Raw genomic sequence first — 15194 nt, 5'->3', positions numbered from 1 at the left:
GCTGCCCACCCAGTGGCTGCTCTAGCTGACTCACTGTGAGCTATCTGCCACTGAGATACAGCAATGTGAGATTTTTGTTACTTCTTCAGACAGAGGTGCGTTGCAGAGTTCTGTGATGCACCCAAAAATTGAAAAGTAAACAAAGCAAACTTGCTATGGCATAAGACAAAACATGAAATGTTCTGGTGCAGGGAAGAGTTACTAACCAGGCGGCGAATATCCCTCTCACTCTCCCACTTGATCTTAGAAATGGCTTCCTGGTGGGACTGGTGCTCACTTCGAAGATCACCTGCTTTGATCTTGTCAGCCTGGATCATATTATTCAAGGCCTCATCTACCTGCTTTTTGGCAGACTTAAGTTCAGTAATTTCCTGCAGAAGCTTAAGGCGCTCTGAGTCGAACTGTTTTCTGGCCTCCTCACGAGCCTCAATAGTCAGCGCTGTCCTTACTTTATCGCTGCTACCATCCCGCAGTGCACACAACGCTGACTTGAGACGCTGGATTTCGCTGTCTCGGACTTTCACCATCCGTGCCATCTCCTGCTCATGCTGTTTGATGAGGTTCTCCCTCACAGCCTGAAGCTCCTTCATTTTCTCCTCATGGAGCTTGGCTTTTAGCTCAGTGATAAGCACAGTCTGCTTGCGCTGCTCCACTTCACGGATACGTTTTGTTTCTTGAGTCTTCTCTCTTTCAAGTTTAGCAATCTAAGTAGAAATAAAATGAAAGTCACCTGCTACCAAGATATTGTTACCAAACAAGCTCAGACACACAGCCATGTCAGAATAAGGAAGTGCCTCCTGCAGACCCTAGTTCCTCCATTCCCCTACAACAAAATATGGGCCAACTCCTGAAGTCCTCATGTAGATTCTGCAAAGTCTTTACTGAAGATAAGTACTTTAGTTTTTCCTTAGGAAATAAGTCTTTGTCTACATACATGCATTTGAATAAAACTTTCTAACTCAACTGTCAATTTCAGCCAAATTCCTCAGAAAAGTAAAGGGCTTTCCAATAGCAAGATTCCTACAGCTTTCATGATTGTAGGAAATTAATTCGATGAGAGTGTGCACTGCAAATCTGAACATCCAGGAAACCTCTAGTCTTTTGTAGATGTTCTTATTCATAAAAGAAACTTTATGATAGTCAGCTCTTGGGTATGAAATTAAAGGAAAGTGTTCTTCACTGATGAAATAGTTTGCTTTACTTAGGGTTGTTCTTTGTTGCTCTTTAATAAAGAACACTTAAGTTCTTTGTCCATAGTTTTGGTATTGAAGTTACAGAGCAGCCTTCAGTACATTTACGCTAATATATATTTAAGCCCAACTAGGGACCCCAGAGCACTTTTACAGCATAATCCTACATGCACTTACACACATGATACTCAGTTGACTTTTAAACAAGTTTAGATATTGTACTGAAATGCAGGCAGACCACTGGTCCTTGAACAAGCCTGAAACAACACATACATACCTCAATGTACATGACAGAGATGAACTGTTCTGCAGACGGATTACAAAGGTCCATATGGACTTTCATGCTATACACTTAAGGACTACTTCACTTAACTTTGAAATAGAGATATATCTTGCTGAAATAAGCAGTCATTAAAAAAAAGCAACGCTACACAACTTCTACACACTGGAATTTTTTTTAATAGTATACTTGGAAACAATTTGAGTGGATAGGATGAAAATCACTAATTGGAACATGGGCAAAGATGTTACAAAGGGCATACTGCTCCACTAGAAGGCCAGAGGCTTCTTTAAATTGTACCTCAGTAAAAAGAAAGTTCTTCCAGTGAAGGAGAAGGACATCAGACTATTCAAGAGAAGAGTTCTGTTGCATCTCTTGATTTCTATGCTGTTCTTTTCCCCATGTTTTTTTCCTTCAGTGCAGACACTTCTTTAAAACCAAACCTTCACTCACCTTAGATTTCTCCTGATGCAGCTCAATTTGAATGTCTGTTAGCTTGGTCCTGAGTTCCTCATTGGCAGCCTGTAGGGCTACAATCAGTGCCTCAGGCTTTTCGCCCTTGCTACGTCCTTTCTTTGACATGATTTCTTATCAGTGAGAGTCCATATATTTAATTATTTCAAATACGGACTGCCATATTTTTTGATCCTTTCTGTGCTAGTTTGTTTAGCACTTACTGCATGGCACTGCTTAAGGTTCTGTCCTCAGCTGCTTTGGAAGCCCTGCAAGAAATGAGACCTACTATTATTTGTCAGTGGATACCACAGCATGACAGTTCACATGGTCTCAGAACACAAGATAGCTCCAAACACTGCAGTCTTTGTCTGAAAACCTGCAAGGGAGATCACAGCACAGCCAGGCTTCTGCATGCAAATCTGACACAGTAGTAGAGATTTCATATGTACTCTTTCCTACTTCTCATAAAGGCACACAATGAAAAGGAGATACAAATTTGTTTACAATAAATATTAAAGCTGTGAAGACTACAGAACTAGAGAAAAATGGGTCATCTAATCCAAGCTGGACAATTTGGGACCACAACAGAACAGGCATTTTAGTCTGAAGGTTCAATCAACAATCTCTTCCTCTTGCCCTCCTCAATCCCTTGAAACCTTCCAAGCCTCCTGAACACAGCCATACACACAATTCTACAATCTGCTACAGTAAGAGAAAAACACTGACTTTCTCACCACCATTCTGAGTTTCTATAGAAGCAGAGGAAGAAAAAACCAAAAAAACAAAAACATACACAAAGCCCCCAGCCAGGCTAGAATTTGTCTCCTTTGCCATTTTCTAAAAAGGACTCCATCAACAGTTTCCATCAGCCAAATTCTGGAGGAAATTCCAACTTCAGCCAAACTGATGCAGGAAGTTTAAACACAGTCACATCAGTAACATAAGCAGACGGGGAAGCTTTGTGTACAGCACATCAAAACATAGAAGAGCAGGTATGACTAGAACATTTTGAAAGCATTCCTGCTACACTGCAGGAGCAGTTCCTAACAGGCAAGGATCTGGCAACACCATGTATCCTGCCCATCAATTAGTACCTTTAGAGGTACTTTAACATGCTAAGCACACACAGAATCACCAAGGTTGGAAAAGAACTACTAGATCACCCAGTCCAGCCACCCACCTATCACCAACAGTTCTTAGTAAATCCTGCCTCTCAACACAATGTCCAGATGTTTCTTGGACACCCCCAGGGTCAGTGACTCCACCACCAACCTGGGTAGTCTATTCCAGTGCCTGACCACTCTATCAGAGAAGTAGTATTTCCTCATGTCCAGCCTAAATGTCCCCTGGTGCAGCTTGAAGCCATTCTCTCTGGTCCTATCACCAGTTACACGAGAGAAGAGGCCAACCCCCAGCTCACTACAACCTCCCTTCAGGAAGTTATAGAGAGCAATGAGGTCTCCCCTGAGCCTCCTCTTCTCCAGGCTGAACATTCCCAGCTCCCTCAGCCGCTCCTCATATGGCCCCGTTGTGCTCCAGACCCCTCACCAGCTTTGTTGTCCTCCTCTGAAGACGCTCCAGGGCCTCAATTTCTTTCTTGCAGCGAGGGGCCCAAAACAGGACACAGTACTCGAGGTGTGGCCTCACCAGTGCTGAGTACAGGGGGACAATCACCTCTCTGCTCCTGCTGGCAACACTGTTTCTGATGCAAGCCAGGATACCATTGGCCTTCCTGGCCACACTGCTGGCTCATACTCAGCTAAGCATCAGTCAATACCCCCAGGTCCGTTTCCTCTATGCAGTCTTCCAGATACTCCGCCCCAAGCCTCATAAAGATATGAAATTCAACACACTGCAGCACCTACCCCTGGGGAACACCACTCATGAGTGGCCACAAGTTGGATTTTGCTCCACTCACCACCACTCCCTGGGCCCAGCCCTCCAGCCAGTTCCTTGCCCAGCCAATAGCGCATCTGTCTAAGCCACAGGCTGCCAGCTTCTGCAGGAGAATACTGCAGGAGACAGTGCCAAAGGCTTTGCTGAAGCCTAGGTAGACTACATCAACAGCCTTTCCCTCATCCACCACACAGGTCACTAGATCATAGTAGGAGATCAGGTTGGTCAAACAGGACCTGCCCTTCATGAACCCATGCTGGCTGGGCCTGAGCCCCAATTCTCCCACAAGCTGTGTGATCTCCCTCAAGATAATCTGTTCCATAACCTTCCCTAGTACTAAGGTCAGGCCAACAGGCCTGTAGTTCCCCACGTCCTCCTTACAATCCTTCTTGTAGATGGGAGTCACATTGACGAGCCTCCAGTCTTCCGGGACCTCACCAGTCAACAAGGAACACTGATAGATGATGGAAAGCAGCTTGGCTATCACCTCTGCCAGTTCCCTCAGCACTCTTGGGTGAATCTCATCCGGCCCCATGGACTTGTGGCAGTCCAGTTGCAGTAGTAGGTCTCTGACTGTGTCCTCCTGAATTGTGGGGGGTTTGGTCTGCTCCCCAGCCAAGACTACCAGGTCAGAGACAGGAGTACCTTGAGGATAAACGGTCTGGTCTCTAAAGACAGACGTAAAGAAATCATTCAGAACCTCTGCCTTTTCCTTATCCTCAGTGGTCACACAGAGAGTCTTCAAAGTCACTACCTGGCCATGCCCGAGTCTGCGCTTACAGACTTATAAAATGGAAAGAAACTCAACATGGCTGAGCTTACAGCAACTGTACCTATCACACAGTGTAACCCTCGCTGTCAGATCTATCAGTTGCTTGCACACCTTGCCTCTTCAAGTGGCCTAATTTCTTCCTTACTAAGCTGCTTCCAAGAATCTTGCTATGCACATTCTGACACAGACTGATGCTCTTTTCTAGCTTGAGTTATGCCTACTGATTTACAAAGAGTCACTTTTACTTCACAGAAAGAAGATTATATGCTGTTGATCCAAGTATACAGACCTGTAGGGGGACTGCAGTGAGGGTCCTTTATTAATTTAGCTTGAGATTTGGGCCCTTGAGATCTGCTGCAGACTACTCTAAGAAAATGGGTGGAAATATGTATTGAATATATGTTGCAGAACATGTTGTGGTGAGACTGGCTGTCTGCAGCAGCACTTAAGAAACCCTGCTATAATGCGATGTAAGCTGGAAGTTGTTCTGGAACACAATGTGATCTTGAGGGTAAAGAAGAGACTGCAATGCACGACTTCCAGGTTCTTTTTCCTTGTCCTTCTACTCACTGTTTTGGTTTGTAGCTCTGGCTACTCCACTGAAGAAAATGACTTACTTTCTAAGCCTGTAATAATTGTTTGGCTTAGGTGGGTTCATAATTAATGAAAGAACTCTGTAATCATGGCAACTTTCACGTCCTTCACCATTCTTTCAGCACATCCCTTATATTATTAATAAAGGGCTAGATTTTTGCTTTCATTATTTGTTAAATTAATCACAGCAAATTATCACTGAAGTAAAACCTGCAGTTTTTAACCTAGGAACAGAAGAATGACTCCTTCCTAAATTGAGGTCCGATGTAACCCTGGCAGAGCTAGAGCACAGAAGGTGCCACAAAGGCCTGTGGATGGAAGATGCACTCCTGGCAGAGACAAACCTTCCAGTTTATAAGAGTGAAGTGGATGATCAGCAAGAGCTGGGCTCTATCAGCACACCAGCACAAGGAGAGGCAGCAACAGAGATTCCCACTGCAGATCAATACTATGGTGATTTTCTTCTGAAGCAGCAGAATCTACTTGCCAAGGAGGTCAGAGATTTCTTTTTGTTTAAATGGCATCTCTACCTCAAGTCTACATGCATCCCTCAGAATTTATTCTGGCACAGTAAGATGCATTAAGATCTGCATTTCTTTTTAGAGATCAAAATCCTCACTAATGTAAAACCACCCTTCACAGAGGAAATTGTTGTTATTGGTCACTTAGGAGATCTGCTGGATAGCTTGTGTGTCCTACATACACAGTCATGAAATATGTAGATGACCGCTACTTGCCAGTAAGTGTTCTCTTCATGCATATACTTTCAAAGACAAAAAGGAAATTATATGGCCCTTTTAGCAGGCTGCATCCTTCAGAAGACCTAAGTGACATATGGTATCTAAAAAAACATCTGCCTGTACAGAGAGGAAAATGGCCTTAGCAGCTATTCAGTGCACTTCCTTGGCATCCCTTAATGGCTAACATATCTCAAACGTGCATAGCATAAATGACTTCATGCCAAATATCCTTCTCCTAGGGCTTCCCAGCAGCCTGTGCATCCACAGGAGTTAGAAACATTCTTGAATGACTAGAAAGTGCACCCAGCTACCATAAGTATAACCGAAATTTGGACACCTCTAAGCCTCTGCACACATTAAAAAAAATAAAATAAAAAAATTGAGCAGTTCCTCCACATGTAATAGCTCCACCGAAATAGAAGGTGTTTAAATACTTGCAGAAGACATCCTAAGTACTGAGTAGGCTAGAATTAAGAACACAGGATGCTGACCAAAAGATAAGCATTCATCTCTATGCACTAAAAATCCACATGGAAGTCTGGTGTCATACTTACTGAAATGCAGTAAAACAAGCACAATATATTGCAATACCGCCAAAACCAAAAGTAATGAGAAACATAAGATTTATACTATTCTAAATATATCATCACTATGCTTTACTTTCTTGAGTAACATTACTTATTTCCCTGTTTCTCCCTGAAATTGCAGTACCATAAGTATAGAAAATAAGATTATTTGAAAAATATATCAGGATATTCATAATGCCATGTAATTTTGCAATATCAACCTGTTAACTAGTAGGCTGTCACTATCCCTAAAGTTGTATTTACTCTGCTGAGAGTGAAGACATTAAATTGTAGACTAGATCATGATTAATACTGCAAGACAAATCCCCTCTGTGCAACTTCTAAATCTCTTTCCCTTCTCAGCATTTAAAAAAAATTAAAAACTCCTGCAGGATGGGGGAGGGCGGTAAAGGGGTCATAGTATCATCATAGTATCATAGTCTTGTGCGGGTTGGAAGGGACCTTAGAGATCATCGAGTCCAACCCCCAGGATTCAAGCCTCCTGTGTAGCAGAGCGGCACTTCTACCACTTGTGCCACAGGGGGGATTCGAACCCGGGCCACTGGTGTTGCAAAGTGGCATTCCTACCACTGCACCACTGGAGGCACACATATACTTGACACGGTTTTATGATTTTTGTCATTGCTATTCCAAACCATAACGTCATGTACCGCACTGGGAGTTAAAAGGTTAATCATAGAACGGCCAAGGTTGAAAAGGCCCACAGTGCTCATCCAGTTCCAACCCCCTGTTATGTGCAGGGTCGCCAACCACCAGACCAGGCTGCCCAGAGCCACATCCAGCCTGGCCCTGAATGCCTGCAGGGATGGGGCATCCACAGCCTCCTTGGGCAACCTGTTCCAGTGCATCACCACCTTCTAGGTGAAAACCTTCCCCCTAATCCCTAATCTAAACCTCCCTGTCTCAATTTAAAACCATTCCCCCTTGTCCTATCACTGTCCACTCTCATAAACAGCCATTCCTCCTGTTTATATGCTCCCCTCAAGTACTGGAAGGCCAATGCTCCAGCTGTATGGATTGCCAGCATTCCCTGAACACTGCCACTGTTCCATTTTCCTTTCAGAGGGAAAGATAAAACTGCTCAGCAGTCACAAGACGGCACTTCTGCTGCTGCTCATCTGCAGTTTGTGCTCCCCTGCCATCTGCCTTCAGCTTTAGAGTAAGGCCTTCACTTTTGGACACACTTTCTCATTTTATTTGATTTATTAGCTTCAGTTCCAGTAATACTGTATCTTACTGTGTGATCTCAAATTCCACTATCACGTTAAGTAAATCAGTTTTCTCCCTTAGCTCCTTGCCACTGTTTTGTCTCAAGCCCATCTCCCTGCCTCTTCCCTTCAATCCCCTCCCATCAAACCAGGCTAAAGCTGCTGACAATGCTACATAACAATCATTAAACACCTTCATCAAAACCAGACGACTCTATAAGCAAAGAAAACTGCGATGAAATCTGTAGCAAAAGGTTGCTTTGACTCACAACAGCTCTGAGCTTTGTAAAGATTTATACACCAAACCTGATGTCAAGTAGTTGTCCTGCAGAATGTACTTTACAGCTCAGAAAAAAACCTCAATAGATAGCAGCCTATTCTCTGCCATTCTGAAGCTGTACTGCCGAGTTCTAAGAGGACTTGCTCCCTTCATGGATAACCAAACAGACTGAAGGAGCTGCAAACCCTTGTTAACTTGGATTCTAATGTGTATTATCACAAAACATGCATTTCATAACAAAATCGCTGCATGCTAACATTGCAGAGGACTCTGTCTGCACAAATTATAGTCAGGCCACTCCTCCGCTAGGTTTTGATTTTGTGGTCTCGCTGAAACTAGGATGCTGTTCAGAGATTCATTCGTATTACTATAAATTCTATGAACTCCCCTTACAGCATCAGAGTGTGATGTTTCATACAGTTTATTTCTCATAACAGAAGACTTGATTCTGATTAAAAAGTAAGCAAAGTAAAAGGGACTCCTCTTTTGTAACATTGATCCACAGTGTCAGAGGCAGATGTTGGCAATATGACAACAGATGTTGAACCTTCCTGTCATTACTGCACTGCATGGCAACAATACGTAACAGAGGGGCAGTCTGAAAGAATGGCATCTTCCATCTGTCCAGGCCAGCGAAAGATGGACCACGTGGACAATGCTTTCCTTGCAATGATACCAGAACAGCAGCTGTGAAACAGTGTGTCACCTCCAAGTGTGATGTGCAGGCTCCAGGTAATCACTGCTGAAGAACTGTAACTAATTGTAGTGACTATGTTGAAAAATAGTGTTTTCTAGCTAATTATTTGCCTGACCAAGCAGCATTACTGTGCTCTATGTATCTGTTTTAATTTCCATGGAAAAAAAATAGGAGACATTATTTTCAGAGCAACCTATGTAGTAACAGGTTCTGAGGATTTCAAGAGGTGGGGAGGTCTCAGCTCCTCTCTGCATGAAAGGCCAGTGGAAACACAAGCAACCACCACACAGCTGACAGTCACCATCTAGCTGTATTTAAAACATATAAGCAGTGACCTGCTAATTGTAATCAGTTCCATCAGCAGCAAGAAACACTGAACCCACAGTCAAGTTTAATTACTCCTAGAAATTCAGAGCAAATTTCATCTTTCTCTGAAGTTTCTACCGGAAAGGAAAAAATGTCTTTAAAGGGTGTTGGTATAAGCAATAATTCTCACCCTCTGCCATTTCAAGGGATCAACTGCCTATAGAAGGTCATATGAACCAACTTCCCATTCTCTGGAACACACCAGGTTCCAGGAGGAAATTTCCAGGGACAACTTAGTACTTAAAATATTGGAGAGACAATAACAGGAATTCTTGGAGTGGACCATTTGTTTGCTCTTACATGTTTTACAAAGGAGATCGCTCACATAGGTGAGTTGCTTTACCAAAAAAACAAGTTGCAGTTAAAAGAACTGAGCTTTATTCTTCCTGACAGCAGAAGGGCCTCACCCCATCATAGCTCACTCTAAGGGTCATTGTCATGGTTTAATAATTTTGTAATTTTGCTATCAGTATTCCACATCATAACATCATATAAAGCATGAATAATTTTACTGAATCTGCAACTTACAGAAGAAGACTACATCTCCCAGAGAGCAACACGATGGGTCACGGGACCTGGACTCTATATTAATCTTGTCACCAGAAGCAGACTGACGTCTTTCGAGTGGTCTGCGTTAGTGGGAGTGTATGGGAGCTTCAGCGTTGCACCAGATTTCACAGTAAGGCCTCTCGGTCTACGGGAACTCTTCTCTCTCCCTAATCTCCTCATCGCTTGACTTAAGTCTACGCCACTCACAATCTTATCAATTTATTGTATCTATACTGTGTTCATCACTGTCTTTTCGACTATACGTATTCTCTCAGTACATAAGTTGTGCCTCTTAGATCGTTGCCGCTGTTTCTTTTCTAACTTAACTTTTTCCTTTCGGCTAGGCGCCCTCTGGGTCCAACGGAACTCTGTCACGGACGCAGGTGGATTTTTAGTTCAAACCGTGACAGTCATACTTCAATTACAGTTTGTATGGGAAACTGTTGATCACAGCCTGAACCTCTGATTAACCACCTGAGGCAAGCAACCACTCAGCTGCGGGAGCACAGGTGAAGGTAATTCAGCTGTGCTCTCAGAAGGGGTGGAGCCTGGCTCCACCTCTCCTAGATTTCATGTAAGGGCTGATCACCACTAATTCAGGATCTCTTTCCTGAGATTGCTCCTGTGTGGAGTATTACAGCAAGCCTCAACATCAGTGAGTATTTATTATTTATCCCCTTCCTATTTCAGCTATTTCCTCAACACAACATCCAATCGTTCTTTGAATGGCCCCAGGGTCAGTGACTCCACCACCAACCTGGGTAGTCTGTTCTGGTGCCTGCCTGCTCTATCAGAGAAGTAGTATTTCCTCACGTCCAGCCTAAATGTCCCCTGGTGCAGCTTGAAGCCATTCTCTCTGGTCCTATCACCAGTTACACGAGAGAAGAGGCCAACCCCCAGCTCACTACAACCTCCCTTCAGGAAGTTATAGAGAGCAATGAGGTCTCCCCTGAGCCTCCTCTTCTCCAGGCTGAACATTCCCAGCTCCCTCAGCTGCTCCTCATAAGGCCTGTGCTCCAGACCCCTCACCAGCTTTGTTGTCCTACTTTGAACATGTTCCAGGGCCTCAATGTCTTTCTTGCAGCTAGGGGCCCAAAACTGAACACAGCACTCGAGGTGCGGCCTCACCAGTGCTGAGTACAGGGGGACAATCACCTCTCTGCTCCTGCTGGCAACACTGTTTCTGATGCAAGCCAGGATACCATTGGCCTTCTTGGCCTCCGGGGCACAGTCAATCAACACCCCCAGGTCCATTTCCTCTATGCAGTCTTCCAGACACTCCACCCCAAGCCTGTAGTGCTGTCTGGGGTGGTTGTAGCCGAAGTGCAGGACCCGGCATTTGATCTTGTTGAACCCCATCGCATTGGCTTCAGCCCAGCTCTCCAGCCTGTCCAGATCCCTCTGTAGGGACTCAGTACTCCCAGGCAGATCCACACTTCCAGCCAATTTGGTGTCATCTGCAAACTTACTAAGGGTGCACTCAATGCCCTTATCCAGGTCATCAATAAAGATATTGAAGAGGACAGGCCCCAGCACCGACTCCTGGGGAACACCACTCATGACCAGTCACCAGCTGGATTTAATTCCATTCACCATCACTCTCTGAGCCCAGCCCTCCAGCCAGCTCCTTATCCAGCCATGACTGCACCTGTCCAAGCTGGATGTTTTGTTGAGGGACATGGTTTAGTGGGAGCTATTGGTAATAGATGAACAGTTGGACCGGATGATCTTTTAGGTCTTTTCTAGCCTTGGTGATTCTAAGCCACAGGCTGCCAGGAGAATACTGTGGGAGACAGTGTCAAAGGCTTTACTGAAGTCTAGGTAGACCACATCAACAGCCTTTAATGGCCAGTATGAAAAAACAGAAGCTACTGAGACTAACCTTGCTATCCTTGAGGCGCAGACCCAGTATCTCAACTCTTGCCAAGAAAACAATTAACATGCTAATTCAGATCTCTGCCTAATTCAGCCTACTCTCCATTTGAGAAGGATGCAGGGACATCCTCACCTCAGGTTTTTTTTTCCACATGATGGAAAAAAAATGGACTCTTGATCCAAGCATCCTGGCTATAGTTCCCAATATTCAAGAAATCTGTAGCATTCAATTCTCTGTTTTATATCACACAAAGGAAACAATTATTAATGGAAACTGTGATTAAAAGTGGGACCTGCATTATTTTTGTATGAAATCATAATTCAGCATTCCAGGCCTGACCCAAAGTCTTAGATCAGACTTACTGTAAGTACTTGCATGCCTTTACACAGTTCTAATACCATACTTCTTTTTATAGTTTGGACATGGCAATCTTCACATGCTATCAGGTAACGTGTTTTACTCCACCAAATGGTGATAAGACAGCTCCTTAGAGGAAAAAAAAACAACTCCGCTTTTAACAGAACAAAATTCATAGTCTGATAGCTACATTTAATACCACAGCAATTTTCAATAATATTAAAATACTTGCAGAACTAAACTCAAAATATCCTTCAGATTCAGGCTCCACACAAGGAATACAGCACAAAGCCTTGTGCTCCTAGGCTGCTAAAACTACCACTGGCCCTTAAGCCAAAAATTTATATCCAAGTTGCTGGCAGCACCATGGAAACAGTCAAAAGGGGACAGAAGCATTCCTGTTATCCGCAGCGAAGCTGAAAGGTACATTAAACCAATGTTCTAGTATTCTGTGGCTAAAATACCATCTGTCTCCTTTTCACACAGTCCTTTTCCTAGAAGTTACCATAATACAGTGCTCACCAAGAACACTACCAGTGAAAACACAAGATCCTTCTCTATTCTGAAAGGAAATCAAAATTTTCCAGATTCATTGTTAGAGTGAAAAATGGATACAGATTAGACATGATAACAACTGGATAGATCAATACAATGGGAAAAGGTGCTTCACCAGAGGCATAAAACAGAAAGATCAGCACAATAGAAAGGTGCTATAAAAGAAGGGAATGACATTGCTTGCCCATATCGGAAGACTCCAGGTTCACAGGAGAAAGCTCCACCAAAGAGGGATCTCCAACCAGAGACCTTTCCCCAGGGCCAGTCAGCCCTTAAATGGGGTCTAAGAGAGGTGCAGCCAGGCTCCACCCCTTCCTGTCACACAGCTGAATTGCCTTCACCTGTGCTCCCAGGGCTGACCAGGTCCTTTCCCCAGGTGCTCAATCAGTGCTTCAGGCCAGGACTCAACAGTTCCCATACAGACCTTCTATTTAAGAACAGCAGAATTGTCAGAAAAGGGATGAACTGCAACAGCCAGTCCAGCTCACTGTAAGGCGGTGGTCTAAAAGACATTTCAGCAGCCCTGTACTTCCAGCGTTACTCTAGGGCTCTTCATGGTTCTCCAAAAAAGTTGTTTTGTAAAGGAATGTTATGTAAGTAGGATCACACTCGAACACCATCAAAGAAGCACAAGGAATCTGAAAGAAATGCTGCAATTTCACCAATATATTATCAGACCCACCTTCCTTTGATTTTGATTTTAATAAGCCAACAAAAATATGTTTTACTTAATCAAAATGCATATTAGCAAGAAAACATAATGTTCACACTAAAGGCTGTCAGATAATTAAACACTACTTGTATTAAAAGTGGAAGAGTTAGCTGGTAAGAATTTCTGCCACCTTTTGCTAAATTCTTGGCTGCAGTTGATGAATGGGGATTTATGTAAGATGTTGGAGTGAATAAGAAAACTTTGTGTTCTAGTCTTCCTTCTTCACTTCTAACAGTGTAGATCTCTGTGATGACTTTTTCTTCTTTGGACATCTTGCTTCTGACCAGATTATTTCATTCCTACAGTTTATTGCAAGCTTGCAGTTCAATATAACTTCAAAACATGTATGACTGTGGTTCTGTGGTTTTTCTTTCTCCCTCTGCATCACTGTCAGTGCACTTCAGAATCTGATGAACACATCCTTCTGACTTCCTGTATGTCCTGTATCTCACTTACATTGTCTGGGATAAGAATCTGAATGTTCCCATTACCACAGGCTATACTCCAAGCCCTACAAATCTAAGCCAACGTGCATTATAGTTTGTCTCTTCAGATCAGCTTTTCAGCAGAAATGTGAATTATGTATGTGAACATCCTCTTATCCATTTCAATACATCTTCGAGTCAAAACACCTCTAAAATAACAACATTAGAAACAGAATTCACTAGAAACACTCAGGTTATTCACATAGGGATATGATATTACCAGTGTTGCTCTTTTCCATCTCTGATTGTTGTGATTCTTACCCTTCCATTGTGCATTGAAGGATAGATGCACCAGTCTCCAAGCCCTCAGGAACCCTACAGTCAGCTTCCAAGATGCTTACACCTTCATTGACTTCATCCTACACAGGTTACCATGCAGATCACTGACACTGACCACGTATTTCAAGAAAAAAGCAACACGTAGGTGATTCTGTGACCCACAAAAACACACAAAGCAATACAGAAGTGATCTGCTAACACATAACCTTGCAAAAACAGGCCAGTCCATTCACTTAGTAATGCTTACCACTGAATATACATGGATGCTAATTTGCTGTTAGTTGTGCCTCTAAAGCACTGGGCACACTCTTGTCTTACAGGTTAATTCCTTAAAGCATTTCCAAATTAATTAATACAACCATTCATTCAGTTACAAGCTATGAAATAGTAATCCACACAGTTGTTCTTTCAGCTGTAAATTACAGCATGTACTTCAAGTGCAATGGTCTACAAACACTCTCTGATTGTCTCAAAGTGATTGTAACTGATTATAATTTCTATTCACAGAGCAGAGACGGAAAGTGAATATTGCTAAGGATCCTATGAAACTGCAGCAAGTTCTCTGAGCTGATTCTGCAAAAGTGACTGCATCTCATTTTTCTCTTCATTGATACACACAGGCAGAAAACAGCAGCTCACAGAGCCTTGAATATTAAATACAAAAAAGTGCAGTGTAAAAAAAAGAAGAAGACAACTTGTTAATTAATAACAGAACTTTATGAACAAAAAAAGCATTTATGTTCATTAAACTATAATAAAGTGTTATGGATTAACACAGTTCTAGGTCTTTTGATTATTACTTACTACTTGATTATTAATTACTACTTATTACTTACTACTTACTTTGTACACCAATTCTACAAAGACATACTTTTGTACTGATTATAATTAATTTCAAACACCTGTAACATTAAGAGTTATAAGGATTTTGTATTCACTACGCAAATAATAATATTTTACATCAATTTAACAGAAGGTCAGCTTACTGAATTTTAGCATACCAATGCTAATGGAAGAAAAACACGCAACTACCAACTACCTGCATGTAGACCTGCAACTGCCATTTCTCCCACCTCTGTTCACTCGTTATTGATTACCCTCATCTACTCTGGGCACTCCACACAAGTTGTAACTGCATTTCTTCTTCTTTTCAATTTTAATTTCCACACTGGTTGGACATTTAGTTGTATTTTATAAAGATAAATTTAATTATTGTTTTATTGTTCATCACAGAATTATATTTCATCTGAAGTTAGAAATAGAATTGTGGAGTATCAGCTCTTCAGTTGTATTTATTATTTGTTGGCTGCTGTTG

General features: G+C 42.6%; 1 protein-coding gene across 7 annotated transcripts in view; it reads right to left on the bottom strand.

Annotated features, from left to right (window-relative positions):
* Positions 1-15194, bottom strand: part of JAKMIP2 (janus kinase and microtubule interacting protein 2) — a 56324-nt gene that overhangs the window by 38305 nt on the left and 2825 nt on the right. For all 7 annotated transcript variants that reach the window (XM_015875494.2, XM_032447529.1, XM_032447530.1 and 4 more), the window contains exons 2-3: positions 1924-2192; positions 207-704 (exon numbers count right to left, since the gene is read on the bottom strand). In XM_015875494.2, the coding sequence (XP_015730980.1) occupies positions 207-704; positions 1924-2052 (627 nt within the window). In that variant the 5' untranslated portion in view covers positions 2053-2192. The remainder of the gene's footprint in view (positions 1-206; positions 705-1923; positions 2193-15194) is intronic.

Source organism: Coturnix japonica, chromosome 13, assembly GCF_001577835.2.
Source record: "Coturnix japonica isolate 7356 chromosome 13, Coturnix japonica 2.1, whole genome shotgun sequence".
Taxonomy (NCBI): domain Eukaryota; kingdom Metazoa; phylum Chordata; class Aves; order Galliformes; family Phasianidae; genus Coturnix; species Coturnix japonica.
The sequence above is the reverse complement of the archived record's forward strand: the minus strand, read 5'-3'. Positions and strand labels throughout refer to the sequence as shown.